At 40.4% G+C, this 19,073-nt stretch overlaps 1 protein-coding gene across 7 annotated transcripts; it reads left to right on the forward strand.

Annotated features, from left to right (window-relative positions):
- The first annotated feature begins 9 nt into the window (after positions 1–9).
- Positions 10–15,838, forward strand: ANGEL1 (angel homolog 1). 7 transcript variants are annotated; one of them, XM_087873662.1, is made up of 10 exons: positions 10–89; positions 4,230–4,844; positions 6,301–6,521; positions 8,267–8,336; positions 8,695–9,128; positions 10,067–10,193; positions 10,623–10,733; positions 12,064–12,133; positions 13,397–13,560; positions 14,509–15,838. In XM_087873662.1, exons 1-10 carry the CDS (start codon positions 74–76, stop codon positions 14,667–14,669), a joined length of 1,989 nt encoding a protein of 662 aa, XP_087729788.1. In that variant the 5' UTR covers positions 10–73; the 3' UTR covers positions 14,670–15,838. The 7 variants fall into 7 exon arrangements, with proteins under 7 accessions (XP_087729788.1, XP_034274075.2, XP_087729796.1 ...); XM_034418184.3 differs by having other exon boundaries at positions 11–89; positions 10,067–10,205; XM_087873670.1 differs by lacking the exon at positions 10–89 and adding an exon at positions 1,856–2,072 and having other exon boundaries at positions 10,067–10,205.
- The last annotated feature ends 3,235 nt before the right edge of the window (positions 15,839–19,073 follow it).

Raw genomic sequence — 19,073 nt, forward strand, 5'->3', positions numbered from 1 at the left:
CTAGGATATATGGTATCTCTATAGCCACATAGCTGAGGCTTGAGTCAAGTCTTCTTTGGTGAGCTGGATCAAAATGGATCAGAATGCAGGTCAGAGATCTTGTTTCAGAAAGCGGTGCTGTTGGTAATTTAAGGGGCAGTGATGGGAAGCCACATTAGATTGTGTACATTCATTTTTTCTAACATTCATGAAAAACTCCTGTTTTGTAGTTGTTGCACAACCTGGCTAGGCTATTCTTTCAATAAGCATGGCAAAATTACTAGCGGCATTAGGTTCAGACCTTTTAACATCAAAATATGGGTCTGATGTAAGCTGAATCACTGGCGACAACTGATGCACAGATATTCATGCCCTATTTTCTTTGGTTATTTTCTACCCACAATAAATTCCCTGAACTGCCCCCCCCCATTTGATTTTTTTTTTTAACAAGTAACCAAGATTGAGGAAATTGTATTTGTATTTTTGTTTTATTTACACGAGGCTTCAAATATTTCAGTAGGCCTGAGGCTACTATATTTAGGTAACAGCAAACAAGTTTTTATACTAGCCAGAGGTCGGATGAATCAGTTTGGTGCAGTGGTTCAGGCACCAGGCTAGAAAGGAGATCACGAGTTCTAGTCCTGAAGCACAAAGCCAGCTGAGTGACCTTGGGTCAGTCACTCTCTGACAGCCCTAGGAAGGAGGCAACAGCAAACCACTTCTGAAAATCTTTCCTAGAAAACTGCAGGGATTTTCAGGCAGTGGCCAGTAGTAATAGAATTACTCAAAAGCACTAAAAAAGAGGTAGTGTATATACGTAAGAAAATAGCCCATTTTCCATGCTACACACAGAAGAGAATTAAGATGTATGCTGCTTCTATTATCCCCTTACAATCATAGTTATTTAAAAAATGGGTTATGTGAACCCTAAGCCTGGTCATCTCAAGATGAGTTGTTTGCTACATTATGTACTCCTGGTAGTTATTTTGAGTAACAGTAGAATATGAGCTGCCTATGATTCAAACTGGCTGAGGATATTCTGGCATTTACTAATAAAGGCCATACTGGATATAACCAGCAGGTAAGAATTTCCAGTTTTTCATCTAATTTGATCTTTGATTTACATTAAAAGCATGTAAATCAACTCCACTACAGCGAATGATAGGCAGGAGCAATTACAGTATGCAGACAATTCAACGAGTAATTCTGGAAGAAGCAATCACAGGGGTAAATTTAGTGAAACCATTCCCTGTAGATCAAGTGTATGTGTTTGATGAATGTTCATATGTAAAAATAAGACCAAAAGAGAACTGGACCAACATGTTAGGTTTTAAAAGCTTAAGACTATTAGTGCTAACAAAAATGTACTGACTTATTCTGACTGATGGAAGAAGAAAAATAATAAACGGGTGACATTAATATATGTAACAGCAACTAGTAGGCAAACAAAAACATCTTTATTTTCAAACAATGACATTCGGTGTTCAGGGCATCCATGCAGTTCAGCATTTTAAGAAATCTTCTCGGGTATTGACTTAAAACTCTTATCAATGTACTGAGATGATGAAATAATGGGTAACCCCTCGATTTGCACTGCTACAGCCAAACTGAGAAGCAAAGTGCTCAGCTACCAGTGTTTAAGAGTGGGATTATCCTCCCACCTCAGGTTTTTTTCCCGCTATATGTAACAAATTAACAGAGTGCCAGCTGCCGATGTAAACATCCTTTTTTATATATATAAAAAAAGAAATATAAATTGCAAATTGAATTGATCCCTTGATTCTGTCACCCTATAACAGCGAAGCAGATGGTTTGCTGTCAATCTCTTCCATTAAACTTTGGGAAGTCCACCCATCTCGGGTTCCCCCCCCCTTTCAATCAACTCAAGGAGGGGAGGGGCGGCAGTCGGAGTTGACGTTTCCCCTCCCCCTCCCCACTTTCGGTCGGCCGCGGGACAGTCCTGCAGCTCCCTTTAAATCCAGGCTCTCTCCGCTCTTCTGCCAAAGCGACCCCCAACCCCAGCCCTGCAGGACTACTGTACCCAGCAGGCGCCGAATTATCTGGGACTCCCAAGCACCGCGTAGGAAAAAGGGGTGCGGTTTGAGGGTTTGGCTTTCCGCGTGCTGCTTCTCGTTGCAAGTCGGTGTGAGAGCCGAAGGGAAAGGAAGCAGCGGGCGGGGGCTGCGCAAACTTCCACTCCGCTTGAGCGCCGGCCGGGGATGGGCCTTGATCCCAGCCTCCGATATAGCCTCCGGAGAGAAAGCGCAGAGCCAGCCGCCCTGCCGCAGCGCCCCGTCGACCTCCGGGAGTTTGGGCGAGGCGGAGCCAAGTCTTCCGCGTGGCTGGCTAGCGGCCGGGAAGGGAAGGGAAGGGAAGGGAGGGGAAGGGAAGGAGGAGCGGGCTGGCGGGATGATCGGGACGGTCCTCTGTTACGTCCTGCTGCCCCTGTCGCGGCTCCTGCAGGCTTTCCAAGGTAACCGCCTCCCCTCTTCGGGCTCGTGTGTCGTCCGCCGCGGCCCCCCCCCCCCAACCTCGCCTCTTCTCCCCGTTCGGGTGAAGCAGGCTGACTGTCCGCTCCCCTCTCAGGGCGGGATGATGGGACAGAGCGTCCAATCAGGCAAGGGCAAGGGCTGCTTGGTTGCCGCTGCCGCCTCGGCGAGGCCTCTCTTCTCATCTGCCAGACTCCTCCGGCCTAAGCTGGGCGGCTGGCCCAACGGCGGCAGGGCGTCCGCCAAGGGTATCCCGCTTGCGCTGCTCGTCTCCGCCCAGCGCTGGGAGCCGGGCTTTCATTGGGCCTCCCCGCCCCCCTCCCCGTCCCGCCTTCCGGCGTGCTGGTGAAGTTTCTCCTCTCGGAGGATCAAAACAGCGGCCGTGACGTTGCTTGTAACTGAGATCCGCAACCGAAACGGGTGCTGGAAATTGTACTGTGGTTTTAGAGTCTGTTAAGAAAAGGCTATAATAATAATAGTCGGAGTAAGAGGAGGATGGGCGCGTGTGAGGAAAAAAAAAATAAGGCGGTTGGGCATTGGGGGAAACGGAAACAAGCTTGTTTGGCTAATGGTTAACTTTTACACGGGGCTTTACTTGCATTATTTTCTTGCAACCTTATGAGGTAGAGCAGGTTTGTTTTCCCTGCTAACGCAATTGGAAGGGAGAGAATATAAGAGCAGGAGTTGCCAATGTTTTTATTTCACAATTATTCATTCAGTTAGGGTTCCCCCCCCCCATCAAAATCTGTGATTTTGATTATCAGAATGCCTTGGACTGCCATGTGTCACATTTCAATTTTCTGGGTGGCCCTAAAAACATTTTGTGGCTGCATTGCCTTATGAGATATAGAAATGGCCCATTGGTTTTTAAAGTCACTTACTTTCTAATATTCGGGATGGTTTGAGACTGCGTTATATCACATTTCAGACCTTCGATCCTGGATAGCATGGCTTAAAACTTTTTGTGTATAACTTTATTCTGTCTCTTTTCTTTTAGTCATGTTTACAAAGTAAAATCTTAAGTACTTTGTAATTTGGGCCTTTGTTATTACAGTATGTGGTGCCCAGTCAACTAATTTTTGAAATTAATGTCAATTAATTTGCTTTTATTTGACTCAAGAATGGAAAAGTTAGGTTTTTCAGTGAGCGCTTCTTGTTTGCTGACTGATTTCAAATTAAGCTGAATGATAAAATGTTGATGTTGCTAAACCCAAATATTCAAAGTCCTATGTGATAGTTACATACTATGGTGCAAAATTGTTATAGATTCTGGCTCCCTAACTTAATTCCAAATGCAACAACATATTCACCAACACATTTCTTTGTGCTTTCCAAACTTATTGCCCTACTCAATCTTCATTTTTTGTGGATTTTTTTAAATCTTTCTGGATGAGAAGGATAATACTACACTCAAACATAACCTGTCTTTGCTAAAATGCCTCTGGACTCCATATAGATCCCAGATACTTCTTTAGAAAATAATAATAAACATCATCTTGTATGAAATAAAATGATGAGTGCAATCCAGGGCCTTCCCATAATGGGTATTTGATTCTTACCACCAGTCAACCACTGACCCTCAAAATCTGAATCTATCTCACTCCCCCAGAGAGCTTGGAAATCCCTGATTTAGAAAACAGGGATTTGCTCTGTGCCAGCATTTGTTGGTGTTTGTGAATTGTTAAAAGCATCATTGCAGTTAATTTTACTACACTTAAGCAAGTTGTTTCTAAAGTGAACATATGTTCATATTTTTGACAGATGCTTTCTTTACCTGTCGAAAGAACGCGGTTCTGCCAAAGAGCACATCTATAGACGGCCTTTCTGCTCCAATCGGTGGGAAGCCGAACTTGGAGGAGAAGCAAGCCCTGCTGCAGCAGTGGCTGGAGAAGGGGGCTGGGGGGGTTTGCACTAATGAGAGGGCTTCAGAACTGGACCAAGTAGCAGCCATTTCGGCTGTGGAGTGGCAAGAAGGCCCAAAGCTACTGATGACAAGCTTAAGCAACTTGATTGTCTCACCACAGTCTAATGGCCAAGAGGAGGAAGAGGAACAACAGCAGCAGCAGGAGCTGCTGCAAGGGGTCCCCACTGAGGGATCTTCTGAGCTACAGGAATTTGTAGAACCTACTCTGGCAAGCTCACCAACGGAGGGAAAAGAGGATGTGGAAGTCACTGCTCCATGGGCAGCAATACGGACAGAGGGTGATCCTCCAGATGTGGATGCTTCTGTGTCCACAGAAGTGTGGATTGAAGATCCTGCTGTGTTAGCCTGGAGTCCTGCCCAGGAGAATGATGTGATATCAGCCGAGGCAGTAATGTGGCCTTTTGCAGATGCAGGTCAATTTCAGCCACTCCCCCTAGAGATACCTTATCATGGTGAGTACTAAGGCGTTTCATTGTGTGACTTTGACCTTACTGCATAAGAGCGGAGTTACTATGTGACTTGATGCTTTCTACAGTGTGGGAATATTAGTTATGTTAGATATTGTGGAAACACCTCTCAGTCTTACCTTTGTCTGAAATCCTTCAAAGTATCTGCTAAATGTTCTAAATTCCTTTGATGGTTAGAGATATTACACACTGTGAGTGCCAATAAGGTCAAAAATATGTAAAATAACTAGTACAAATAATGCATACTAATTTAATCTATTGCATTACTTATGTTTTAACATTTTTATGGGATTGTTCGCATTGTTTTATTCTTTGTTGTAAGCCGCCCAGAGTCCCTTGGGAGTTGGGCGGCATAGAAATGCGAATGAATGAATGAATGAATGAATGAATGAATGAATGAATGAATGAATGTTCAAGAAGAATACCCAGTTACAATGTATAGACAGGAACTTTTCAAATAATTGCCTTCAGACTGGAATGGCAAAATAACATTTTTAGGGAGTACAGTCACCCTTATAGAATAAATTTCCAGAATCCATTTCAGAGAGGTATCCAGAGGCTACTTTGGTATTTCTGAATATATTGCCCAAATGCTCGCTTCTGAATATTTTTAATTTTGGAATAAAAGCTGGTTGTCACGCTAAAAATGTAGTTGTGGATTATAACATATTTGTTTGCAGAGTGCTGTTGTGTTAGTAAAGGAAAGCTCTCTTATCCTCTGGAAGAAACAGAATTACTCAGTTGTATAGCAAAAGTTTATTTAGGTTAAATACAGAGGTAGCCTTAATGTTATGTCTAGTTTTGCTCTGTAGGTCAAATTAGATGATAGGTGATGTTACATCAGAACATTGTACTGCATTTAACTTTTTTAAAAAAGCTTTTTAAATGAAATAATTATAAGAGTTTGACACTGTTGTCTTGAAAAATAAAAGTTTCCCCCCCCCTCAAGTTTTCGGTGGCTTACGGCATATGAGCTAGGTTTAGGACATCATGTGTACCTTTCCAAATTTATCATACAAATGCAGTATGCAGGCTACTTATGGCTGGAACACACAAAAAATATAGCCATAAATACATTCAGTGAAAACCTTAGCTATAATTTTATTTTTTATGAATGTATTTTATCAATTTAATGCCCCTTCCCCATCTGACAACAACTCTGGATGGCTAACAGAATTGTAGTCTTTATCATGCATTCAGGTGATACTCTAACTCAAAACAAGTCGGAGGCACATGAGTTGCTCAGGATGAAAAGTCAAAAGGTGCATTTGTATTAAACTAGCCTTTATGACTTAGTAATTTATCTTATAGCACAGGCTCAGATTCTAGTTAAAGTTCCCTCAAATTGCTTTTTGCTCTGAAGGACAACAGGGTTTCAACCACAAACGGACATTTCCAGCATAGAGCCAAACTATGTCTTGCACTTTTTGCTTTTGTACAGAGATTCTGTGGAGAGACTGGGAAGATATCTCTGCCAGTAACCCAGAGCTGAATCCAGAGAGTGGGTCTCTGTTTGAATTCAGAGTAATGTCTTACAACATTCTGGCCCAGGACCTGATTGAGCAGTGCCCACATCTTTACATGCATTGCCATCCGGATACCCTAAACTGGAGCTATCGTCTTGCAAATCTCTTACAGGAGATCCAGCACTGGGATCCTGATGTGAGTATAACTTGGCAGCTTTGCTGTATTTGAGTATACAGGTAGTCCTCAGGTTATTAACAACGATTGGAATCAGGATTGCTGTCACTAAGTGATGCAGTCATAAAGCATGATGTCATATGATTGCATTACTTAGCAATAACAATCCCAGCAGTGCCACATAGGTCATTAAGCAGGAGACACAAGAATCCCAGGTAAAGAGTGCATGGGTGCCACAGGGAGATCAGGTAGGTCATGGGACACGCAGTGCAGGCTGTATACAAGTGCAAGAAGGCCAGAGGGGATGGACGGTGTGGCCTAGTGTGAGGCAAGATGGCTAGGGGATAGATGGCTTGACAAGTTGTGAGTGCAGGAAGACTGGGATGGCACAGCAGGATACGAATGGAGGAAGGCCAGGGGATGGAGGATGCAGCAAGGCGCAAGCATAGGAATGCTGATAGGACTTACCAGAGTGACTTGCAACGTTACTTGCAGGCTTCCCCGTTTTACTTGTGGGAAGCTGGCAGAGATGATCACAAATGGCAATCACATGATCGCAGGACACTGCAACTATCATAAGTGCAAGCAAGCTGTTTGCCACATGCCCAAATTGCGATGATGTGACCACAGGGACACTACAATGGCTGGAACTTGGAGGATTCAGCTCTGCCTACACTTTGAACGGTTGCAGAATGAGTGTCAGCATGTGAGGACTACCTGCATTTATTTACATTGGTACAAAGAGGAAGTAGCGGAAATGCAAGGCCCATTATGCCTTGCCTTATAATTAAACTTCAGATTATTCCTCACTCACAGTCTGTGTTTCACTTGTCTTTAAGCCTATCTTTTCTGAATAATTAGGAGTCAGCTTTTGAGGGGGAGTGAACTATTTAGACTTTGAACTAATACCATTCCGTCAGCCTTACCAGGTAGATGGAAAACACAACTAGATAAACTAATTCTAGTATATTGTAAAGCTACAATAATAGAATCATAAAAGTCTGAAAGTTCATTTCTCTCCCTGTCATCTTTATAGCCTGGTATCTTAGGGAGGATCCCTTCTAAGCCTCTTGCTCCATCCATCATGCAACTCTGGACTGGGCTGTGTCTTACCTGACAGTTCCTTAGCCAGCACCTCTTCACCATGCCATCCATTCCCACGTACCATTGCATATTCATAACTGTGGCCATGTCTGTTGAATCTCAGGCTTCTTTAACACTTTTCTCTTTCTCTCTGTTTTTCACTTGAATATACAATTGTGTACAATTTCAAAATCTGCTAGGCAGGTGGTCCTCCCTTAACAACCCCTTGTTTAACTACCATTCAAATTCGTGACAGTGCTGAACAAATTGGTAGTTACGACTGATCCTTGAATTTCTGGCCATCCTGTGATTGTCATTTGTGACCTCCTTACTGGCTTCTGACATACAAGTCAGTGGAGAAGCTAATAATAAGTTGCAAATGGTGATCCCATGACATCCTTACTTAAAGTCAGTGTGGGATTCACTCAACAGCAACCAGAAGGATTTCCACTACTAAGTGGTGCAGTCAAGTGGCATCTTGCTTTTCAACCTCAACGCTTTCCGTCAATTCCAGTCCCAATTCTCATAGTTAACCAAGGAATATCTGTATTTTTCCTTCTATGGCAAATGTAATTAGTGAGGATAATAAATTTGGGAGAAGTGAAATCTATTTAGTGTAAAATAATTTATTTCTTCTGTCTTAGAAAGCTGTGACATAACTTATTATAGTTATTTTCTTCTAGATTCTCTGTCTCCAAGAAGTTCAAGAGAATCATTATTGGGAGCAGTTGGAGCCAACACTGATGATGATGGGTAAAACTTCCTTCTTATAGTGAGCTTATCTCAAGAATATGTTTCTTGATGCTTCAACCAGGATCAGTAAAAATGCCTCTTACCCAATATTTAACAGCCATCGATGTTTTGGGATGGTTGGCTTTACTTTGATAGCAGACATGGTTTGGGGAAGCTTGGAGCTTCATGGATACCTTTGAAGCTCCAATGCATATCAGGCTTTGGATGGGAGGGTGTACTGAGCTTTGTTTGGCTTCTCCTTTCCCATGAATTACTTTCTGAATTGAATTGAACCAAGATGAGCAGTGGCTTCTTCATCTCAAAGATCAAACTAGACATAAGAGGCATATGTAACAAGAAGCTTTTGTCATTTGGCCAGGCTTTACCTGTATCTACAAGCGGCGGACAGGAAGAAAGACAGATGGTTGTGCAATCTGTTACAAGCAGAATAAGTTCCAACTGATCAGTGCTAGCCCCGTTGAATACTTCCGGCCCGGTTTGGATATCCTCAGCAGGGACAATGTAGGCCTGGTGCTACTACTGCAGCCCTTACTAACAGAAAACCTGGGAGACAAGGCAATCAGCCCTTTGTGTGTGGCAAACACTCATGTATTGTACAGTCCCCGTCGGGGAGACATCAAACTGGCCCAGATGGCTCTGCTCTTGGCAGAGATTGACAAAACCGCAAAACTGGCTGATGGCAGTTACTGCCCCGTCATCTTATGTGGGGACCTGAACTCTGTGCCTGACTCCCCGCTATATAAGTTCATCCGGAATGGCCAGTTGTACTATCATGGAATGCCAGCCTGGAAGGTAAGCAAAAGAAAGAGACCAGGTAGTCTTGGTTTAGCTCTTAGTTTTATGGTTTCCAGCACCTCCTGAGAATCTTGCTTGCTTTTCTCTCCACCACAGCACTTTTTCAGGCTTAGTTCATTTATTTAGAATTTTAGAATAACAAGAGTTGGAAGGGACCTTGGATGTCTTCTAGTCCAACCCCCTGCTTAGGCAGGAAACCCTACACCACTTCAGACAAATAGTTATCCAATCTCTTCTTAAAAACTTCCAGTGTTAGAGCGAGGTCATTTAAACTGACCTGGTTACTGTAGAAGCCATCTGTAATCATGTTGTGGCAGAAAGTGCTATTTTCAATTAATAGCCAGCCAGATATTAAAATATTGGGATGCTGCTGTGGCAGAAATTGACTTTAACTATTAATTGACTATGCAGCCTCCCTCCCCTTTGTCAGTCCTCTTACGCCTACCAAGCTACTGCTGGGAAGTGGGGTAAAAGTACAGTTCCTCTCTGCAGGGTAAAAGAGAAATCTGTTGCTTGAGAGAATTATGGCCATGATTTGACATGTGTTCCTCATGGCTGAAAGGTTGCCTTTTACAAAATAATAAGTAATTAAACTAGAATATATATATTTTTTCTCTGTTCTTTCTCGTAGTAGTAGTTACTAATTTGCTTGTTAATGCAAATGCATCCCTAGTATTCTTGCATTTATATTTTAGATCAGTATTTTTCAACTTTGGTAACTTTAAGATGTGTGAACTTCAACCCCCAGAATTTCCCACTCAGCCTGGGAATTGAAAGTTTTATGGTTGACAAACACTGTTTTAGATAATGGGTTTTTGCTTTCTGATTTTCACATGGTTATTCTAGATTTTTGGAATTTTGGATTATTTTCCTCAAAATATTTGGTTGGTATTTGTGTTCTGTTCATTTCTTCTTCTTTTCTTTGGCCTGCACAGGTGTCTGGACAGGAGGAATTCTGTCAGAACCCACACCAGCGGAAATTGCTGTTTCCTCTGTGGCCTGGCTGCCTGGGTATAACAGATGACTGCCAGTATATCACTCTTTGTCAAAGCAAGAAGTCAGGTGAATCTCATGGTAAAATTGAAATTGTAGGTCTTGTACTTTTCAGTATTGTATGTTCAGAAAGGGATGTCTTCTTTTCAGTGTGAATCCTCAGAATGACAGCTTTTCAGTTTCTGGGGTTCAATAATTTGTTTAAAGCATTATTTACCTACATTCACACACACTATTCAATGACAGTTGTAAATTCACTGAGTAAACAGGCTCATTGGTGATGTGGGAATGAACAATTAATGACTTTGCAGGGTTGAAGAAAGGGTTCAATGTTTTGTTTGTTTTTTGAATTCTTACTATTTGAAATTGTATCTGCATGGGGGCATTGAAGCTTCATTTTAACAACTATCAGCTGGAAATTAGATTACAAATGACAAGTCTGAACACACCATAGCCATTCTAATTTTTTTGGCTGGCGGTTCTGATTTTTATCTGCAGACAGACTTAAATACAGTCGTGACTTCCTGCTTCAGTTCCGTTACTGTGATGTTGCCTGTGAGCGACCTGCAGACTTGATCCTGTTGGAAGGTGTGACAGATGCCATGCCAGGTATTCAAGATTCTTCTGTGTTTTTACCTCTTTCAGCAATTTTTTTCAGCAATTTTTTAATGTTTAACAGGATGCTGCAGAAGGGCTTTGTAAGTGGGGTTAAAGTAGCCTTTTCCAAAGTAGTGATGGGAGTATTGGATTTTATACTCCATAATTCCTGGGCATTGCATTATTGCCTCTGCTTGGTGATGTAAATAGTGTGAGAATCCATATTGGGAAACCCCCAGTAGGGAAATATATCCTGCATGGTTTTGCTTGATTTTCATAGTAATCAGAAAAGCACCAATGAGTTCTGCAGACTGTGGGTTGCTTTGGAATAATTCATTGAGGTAATAAATTGACCCTTCATGTTTTATGATTAAATCTGTGGTTACGCCCTATGAAGTTGAAGCTGGGAAGAAATTACTGTATAAAAAGGAATCAGAATGCTGTTCCCCAATGAGATAACTTTCTGAAAACTGAACACAACAGGATCAAATTTGATTTGAATGGAGAAACTGGCAGAATTTTAAAATGTGCTGCAACTGGCCAGGGATTATGGGAAGAAAAAAAATATCCCATTGCATCCACATGAGAAAAAGAGTTGGGCATTGATTTGGAATGCTGCGACTCTTCCATTCTAAGCATTCTTGATCACATGACTTAGTGTGCTGCCTGCCTTGTGGGTCTCAGTGCCCATAGACACAACATAAGAAGAGGGCAGAAGAACATACCCAGAAAGGATGAATAGGCACCATGACCTGATTAGATCTATACAGAGACATACATGCAGGCAACATGTATGCAGGCAACTTGATTAATGCCTGGGGGGAAAGTGCAAGTGTGCACACATGCACCTCTCACAGATGCAGCATGCTACTTCTTTACACAGAAGAAAATGGAGGCACTTTCTGTGGCCATATCTAATGGTTGGGAAGAATTCCTGAAGCCATTGCTGTTTGCTCCCAATGTTTTGTTTCAGGTCTGAATCATATCTATTACTTTAAAAATGCTGATGTTATTTCTTTCTTGAGCCTTAATTTCTGTGTTCTATTTCATGCCTGCACAAATGTTAGAATGCAGCCACAGCAGAATCAAAGTAGGCAAACCCATTTTTAACTTGATACATGTTGGTGCTTGGATTTATTCAGAAACTTGTGGAAGTTTTTCCAGACTCTTGTACAAAAAGATGGTAGTTTTCATAAAACATTGAAACTAAGCTCTTGAGTTTTGGCATTTAGTGTATAGGATGTTTAGGGCAGCTGGTTTTGTTATGTCTGTGGGAGTCAAATACTTCAAACTGACTGGTGTGTTTGATCAAGTGTTTTGCTTTTGTTTTGCTGCACTGCAGACCGTCCTGCCTATTGGCCTAAAGACCTCATTGTAGAGAACAACTCTGATCCAGAACTGGTTTGTTCAAGGTAATATGTATGCTGGGTTGGGATTTTGAGAGTCGGGGGCTATCAGATTGGGGAAGGCTGCAATAAAAAAATGAAAGAATGCTTGTCAGAGTGAGGTTAAGGCAGACATTTTGTCAACAGTCTCTGAATATATAACTAAAGGAAGGCTAAGAAAGTGAAGAATCTCTTGATCACATGATTCAGAGCAGAGTGTGTATATTGAAACTACAGGTAGTCCTCCACTGACGACCACAATTGAGCCCAGAATTTATGTTGCTAAGTGAGAAATTTGTTAAGTGAGTTTTACCCCATTTTACACATTTTCTTTGTTAAATAAATCACTGCAGTTGTTAAACTAGTAACCCAGTTGTTATGTGAATCGAATTGACTTTGCTTCTCAGAAGGTCACCAAAGGTGACCATATGACTCCGGGACACTGCAACTGTCATAAATGTGAGTCAGTTGTCAAGCATCCAAATGTAAATCACGTGACCATGGGGATGCTGCAACAATCACAATATGAAAAATGGTCATAAGCTATTTTTTTTCAGTGCTGTTGTAACTTTGGTCATTAAATAAACTGTTGTAAGTCAATGACTACCTGTAACAAGATTTTCTAGAACAAGGTACTGCTTCATGTTGCTTTTGAATGTGATATTAATAAGGTTCCAGATAATTTTTTAGTTTGAGGATTCTTATAAATATTCTGTTTCCCTTTTGACATTTGTTATTTTTGAACAGTTAGCAACACTTGGCATTATGGCTAAGCCTACGGAAATGTGCCCTTCATCTTCAGAGCATTTTCCATCACAATCTAATCCTGGGGCAAAGTTCATAGAGTTGCTTTGGTTGATGATGCCACATTAGAGCCCTTTCCCAAAATGCTCCCCTGGAACAGTCTGCAACTTTGCATTTGTGGATGGAAATGCTGCAATATATTATATTTGTCCTTTGCACGGTTTCTTAGACTGTAATTAGCCTGAAAACAACATGAGCATTCAACAACGGTTTAAAAAAGCGACTAGAAATGGGGGTGTTGCCTGAACTTCACTTGCATTTCCTTCTCACAAAGCTTCAAATAATTCATTTTGTTGGGAGTGCAGAAAGAGAAAAGATAGACCTCTTTTTCATAAGCTGTGTCCCAGATAATCATCAGTTCTTAGCATACAACTTTTATTTGAGTAAATTTCTGAAGCACGGTGATAGTGAATGCTGGCTTAGTTTGCTTTTTTTGCTTCCAGTCCTGTTGTTAAATGTCATCTGCCCCCTCTTTCCTGGGTACAGGTATCCAGGCAGTATTCACCATTGCCTCAACCTGACCTCAGCTTACAACCATTTCCTGCCCGAGAGAGGTTGCCAAGAGATTACAACCATGCCAATGGGAGTGGGAGCCACTGTGGATTATATCTTTTACTCAGCAATGCCAATCAAGAATGATCAGGAAGAATGTGAGTAGGCATCTTTCTTTCAGCAAGCATATGTATTTTCTGATAATTTTTGTTAATTCAGTGGGCCATTGAATGTATCAGTTTATGTAGGCACATGTTCTGTAATTTCAGCTTTAAAACAATGGTCCAGATTGTGTATCTTTTTTTTTTTTGCTTCTTATGGCTTTTCTTTAATGATTGTCAGACATGTTGGGAGGAGAGGGGGGAGTCAAAATTATATGAACCTCTATTTATGCAATGGAGGTTTCTCCTCCTCTCTTTTCCCAAATCCATAAGAGATGAAGAATTTACTGGTGCAAATGCTGTGAGACTAAGTGAGAGAACTTCATGAGGAAAGGGAAATTGTCCAGCACTCTGAAAAGAAACTGATCTTCCTACAGAAATGGATATTTGTTCCATGTCAAATACTAATTCCAGCTTTTCCTTAATTTATTCTGGGAAGAAATATTGATGATTATTTCTGAGCAAGGACTTGCTCATTCTTCCATTCATTTGGGGTTTAACTTGACGAGCGAGTTGAAAACAGAGTTTAAACTTAGCAGCATGGAAGCCAAGAAATTGACACACATATACAGCAGCAAGACTGGAAAGTGATTCTTATTTTGTTCTTTAAATTCTTTAAATTTAATTCTTTAATTCTTTAAATTGTGTAATTTCCCTCATTTGTTTCACTGCTCACATTCTTCTGAATGCTGAAAATGAATTATATGGACATTTGAGAACTTGCCATTGACACATGATCATGTCACATTTATAAATAATGTAGAAAAGGATATCAAGGGTCCTGGTGAATGTCTGGACTTAGAAATGTATCTATTGTAAACATTTCTTACATTGCTGTGACTATTATTTGTGTATCTATCTGCATTTCATTTACCTTCTGATTGCCTCATTACAGCTTTACTTTGTGGGGCCCTGTTTATATTTCCCATCCTGTTTTGTATTTAGATCGCAGGATGTACCAAGATGGAGCCCTAAAGCTGCTTGGCCGGCTCTCCCTTCTCTCTGAAGACATCCTTTGGTCAGCAAATGGCTTGCCAAATCCTTTCTGTTCATCTGATCATCTTTGTCTGCTGGCCAGTTTTGGGCTAGAGATTTCTGACTTCTAATCATGTGCCAGATCTTCAAGACTCTCTTAGAGTTGGCCGGAATGGGAAAATCATGCCACTGAAGTTTGCATCAGCGAGCGAAAAGAAAAAAAGGATCTTCCCCACCCTCCCCCCTTCCCTATTTTTGAGATGTCCTTGTTCTTTTCTCCCTTTTTACATGAGGAAATAATGATTTGGTTTACTCTAGAATTCTGCAATCCTAGTCTGAGCTTCACTGCAACTTTATGTCCGCCTATAATCTGGCTACTGTACCATCTTAAAGGGCATCCTGCCATCCGATTGGCAGCTTTGTCTGTTTGTTCTTCCTCTGGTTTGAAAGTATGCTCACTCACTATGTTAGCAGGGCGTGTCACGGAGCATCACAAAAATCTGAACGGAGTCTTCATGTAATGTGGGCTACACACAGACACACATATACATACATACACTTGCTTTGTGCTGCAGGCAGCAAGGAATCTCTATATTGTTCACTATTGCACTCAAACCAGAGTGACAGTGGTAGAGTGATTTTAACTTTTTGAGAGCTGGTGAGCTATTGCTTTCAGTGAACCTGTTTCCACAGGTAAAATGCTTGTTGATTGACGTGTCCCTCTTGTCTGTTTGGTAATGGAATTAATTCAGCTGGCATCCCCTGACTACACAGTTACTTTTCCATAAAGATTTTCCTGGCAATTTTGTTTGCATGTCAACAAAGCTTCTTGAAAACTACTCTTTAGATTAAAAATTAATTATATTGTCTGTTCTGAGAACACTGCATTTTATTATCAGGTTCTTCAAGAAGCTTTTTACACACTGATTCACTACTTTGGGATGCTTTTTGCTGTCTCTGGTGGCAACTAGAGTTGCAAATAAGGACTGCCAAAACTAACAGAAAATGACAGATGCTTTAAAAAAAAATGGAAGCCACGTTGTTGGGAACTCTAAGTGGGCCTGACAGTTGCTGCTCATTTTTTAAAAAAACATATTAACAGAATGTTAAATGAATATGTGATTCGGAGTAATGGTTGGTCTGTAAATAACTCCCATTCTTGATATATAGAAAATTTATTATGGTATGCACAGGCTGTGCGCCACATTGTATTGGGAAAATTGCATTGGGAGCTTTCCGTATTTTAAATGTTTTCTTAAATTTGAAAGAAAAATAAATACTTTTTTCTAATTTCAGAAAAGTTGTAAATTCAGTCGGTTGAGTCTAGAAAAAGAGTGAACTGAAGCCCTTTTCGTGTGAGGCTTTGGTAATGCCCTCTCGTGGATGTTGTGGGCTACACTTAGAATGTGTTGCTCAACAAAGATGCTAGAAAAGATGAATACTGGACCTCCCTAATTTTCAGATTCTTTCTCTTACAGGAGCACATAGAAAGAAAATTAGTCTCTGCAGATAAATTTCTGAGTGATTATAAGAGTCTTACTTCTAACTTAAGTTTTTCAGTTGGAAAAAGTATTGTTCATTATAGCAATATCACTTAGACTTTTATACCACTTTACAGTGCTTTATAGCCCTCTCTTAAGCGGTTGACAGAGTCATCATATTGCCCCCTACAATCTGGGTGCTCATTTTACCAACCTCGGAAGGATGGAAGGCTGAGTCAACCTTCAACCTGGTGAGATTTGAACTGCCAAATTGCAGGCAGCTGGCAGTCAACAGAAGTAGCCTGCAGTACTCACTCTAACTACTGTGCCATTGAGGCTCATATATTATAATTCTTACTAAGATTCTTAACTGCATTTTGTTGATTTTTGTGCTCTTCTGCAGGTTGATTTGAAAATTTTTAGGTTAGAATTCCAGATCTGTAACAATTTGCATGTAGACTCAAGCTACAAGAGGTAATGGTCAACCCTGTTACACAGCTAGGTACTTCAGGTACCTTGTTTTTTTCGCCAAGCTATAATTGGAGGGTCCTGATGTTCTGCATAAACTCGACTGATAGGTATATAGGTGTATAAATGTTCATCTTAGAGCCACATGCAATTCCAAGATTGCATCAAAACTTTGGTTATCAGAAGAGAGAAGGAATTTTTCTTAGTTTTAAGGGAAAAAGTCAGGTAAACTTACTTTAATCAAAATAACCCCCCAGCCAAATTTGGTTGAAAATCCTAACTCCATTCCCTCTGCTCTCTATGACATATGCTTTCAGCCATAGGTATAGCTTCTTTCTGCAAAATGTTTCTGTACTGATAATGTTTTTGTACTAATACTTAAGAGTCAAAGAGACTTTTAACTCTGCAATCTTGTACTTACTACTTGGGAATAAACCCCATTGTTCTCAAGATAACTTCTGAGACCCAAATATGAGAAATCTGCCGGATTGGATGCTTTCATCAACATAAAAGCAGCAATGCACTATAACCCCTGCCCCTTTTGTACATGCACATATCCCAACATACATATAAAAAAGGAGTTTGTGTCACAATGACATAAAACAGCTTTTATTAATTTGTCCTCCCTTGACGCCCCATCTCCTGCAGACCGGCCTAGGCAAATAACTTTCTTTGTTGCCAAGAAAATTATATGGACTGTCCACCTTGTCACTGAAAGGTGGTACTTATTTCCATTTCCACTAACAAATGCTTTGTTTATTTTATGCTGCATACTCACTGTATGGTAAACAGATGAAGGATTACATAATTGGTTTCATTTGATGGATTATATATTTGAAAAAAATAATCTAAATTTTAATAAATTCAGAGACTTTTCAGATAGCTTTTTTAGCTTAACTACCAACAAAATTTCTCACCTATCAAGGTTTTCTGATCTCTTCTTAAGTAACATTTAGCTCAGGTCATACACTACAGATGAGATCTAACATTATTCTAAAGCAGCATTAACAGAATAAAAAGTGTTTTGATTTGGAAAGAATGGATCCCATTCTTGCTGCTGATTTTCTCACATCTACATCCATGTACCAGTTGGTACACAAGATATAAAACATAATGAGCAGAAACCTGTAGTGTCACAGGAACCACGACACTTTACATGAATGTGGAAAAGCGAGATCCTAATCGAGGACTTTGTTTTAATTTCTTTAATTTGTTTAAGATGTAATTTCTTTTAAGACTTTAAAATGAGTGTTGGTCACTTGAAAAAAATGGTTGGGGGAAGGATTTTATGAAAACAATGTGAAGAACTAGGAAAACTTCTTGGATGTAATAATGGAAGGCCATAATCTGACAAATCTCAATATATTTCAATTGTAGAAACTAATAGTAATCTCTTCTCTTCGTGAAGGTCTGTAGTAATCCTGAGTATAAATGATTGTCGGGCTTAAGTATTGTCATTTAGAGCATGCTAGAAAGGTAATAGGATATATGCCACCTCTTTACTGGAAATAATTCTGTCTTGGAATATTGTTAGGAGCCTTTCTCTGCTTAAAAACAGCTCATTGCAATTTTGGCAGTACAGAATAATCATTCTAGAATTGGTGGTTGCAATATTAGATATGTATTGTCCCTGATCAGGCCATTCCTGGAAGTCTGATGTCACAATGTACTCAAAGATGTTACTTTTTATTTGGGGAGAAGTCTTACTCATTAATGACATCAATAAACAATTGTTTTATGACTCACAAGATTAAAAAATATGCAGAAACAAACTTTAATTCTGAACAAGAATTAGGATAAGGAATACAAAATTGAAGGATAACAAGAACTAAATCTATACAGGTTCAGTATCAGTGGTATAAGAACACAGAACCAGGAGGTGGGGGTGGTTCACAAAAGATACACAAACATGATCATCCATAAAGAAACAAAACTGTACTTTGCTGTCATGACAACAGACATGAAAACAAAATTAACTGCTAAAATGTGATAAATACTGATTGTCTTAAAAGCAATGCCCTCATTTCCCTTGGAACCATCTGACAAAATTGGAGGATCTCTACACTACAAGCAATCAGAATTGTTTGAGGCAGGTGGTTAGCATATCATGCCAAGAGTGGTTTGTAGATAATAAGACATCTGTTGCTGAGATCATGCTTCATTCAGATTTCCCTAAGGAGCCTAGCTAAAATCACTTTCTGGCCAATTAACAGGATAGGTCCAGCAGTCTGTGACAAAAGAACTGCACTGGAAATTCCTTGCACACATTTTCAAGATAAAGTATATTTCTGCACAGAGCCCTAAAGCTAACTCTTGATTTGTTTTATGGCCAACCTGTCCTTAACATAAGGCAGGCATGAACTACGTTCTAGGGACCTCTTCAGTGACTAGAAGTTTCTTAGTAAGAAATCAGTAATGGCACACACAATCACAACTGTACATTTCTTTTGCATTCACCAGCCTCTGAGAACTGCTGGATTGTTCATCAAAAGCAGCTCCCCCGTTACAAGAATATGCACATATTGACCTGTATGCAAAAACTGCTTTCAAGACAGCAGGAATCAGGACTTCAAGAATTAGTGATGT

This window comes from Pantherophis guttatus, chromosome 1, assembly GCF_059756535.1.
Source record: "Pantherophis guttatus breed Tessera chromosome 1, ASM5975653v1, whole genome shotgun sequence".
Classification (NCBI taxonomy): Eukaryota; Metazoa; Chordata; class Lepidosauria; order Squamata; family Colubridae; genus Pantherophis; species Pantherophis guttatus.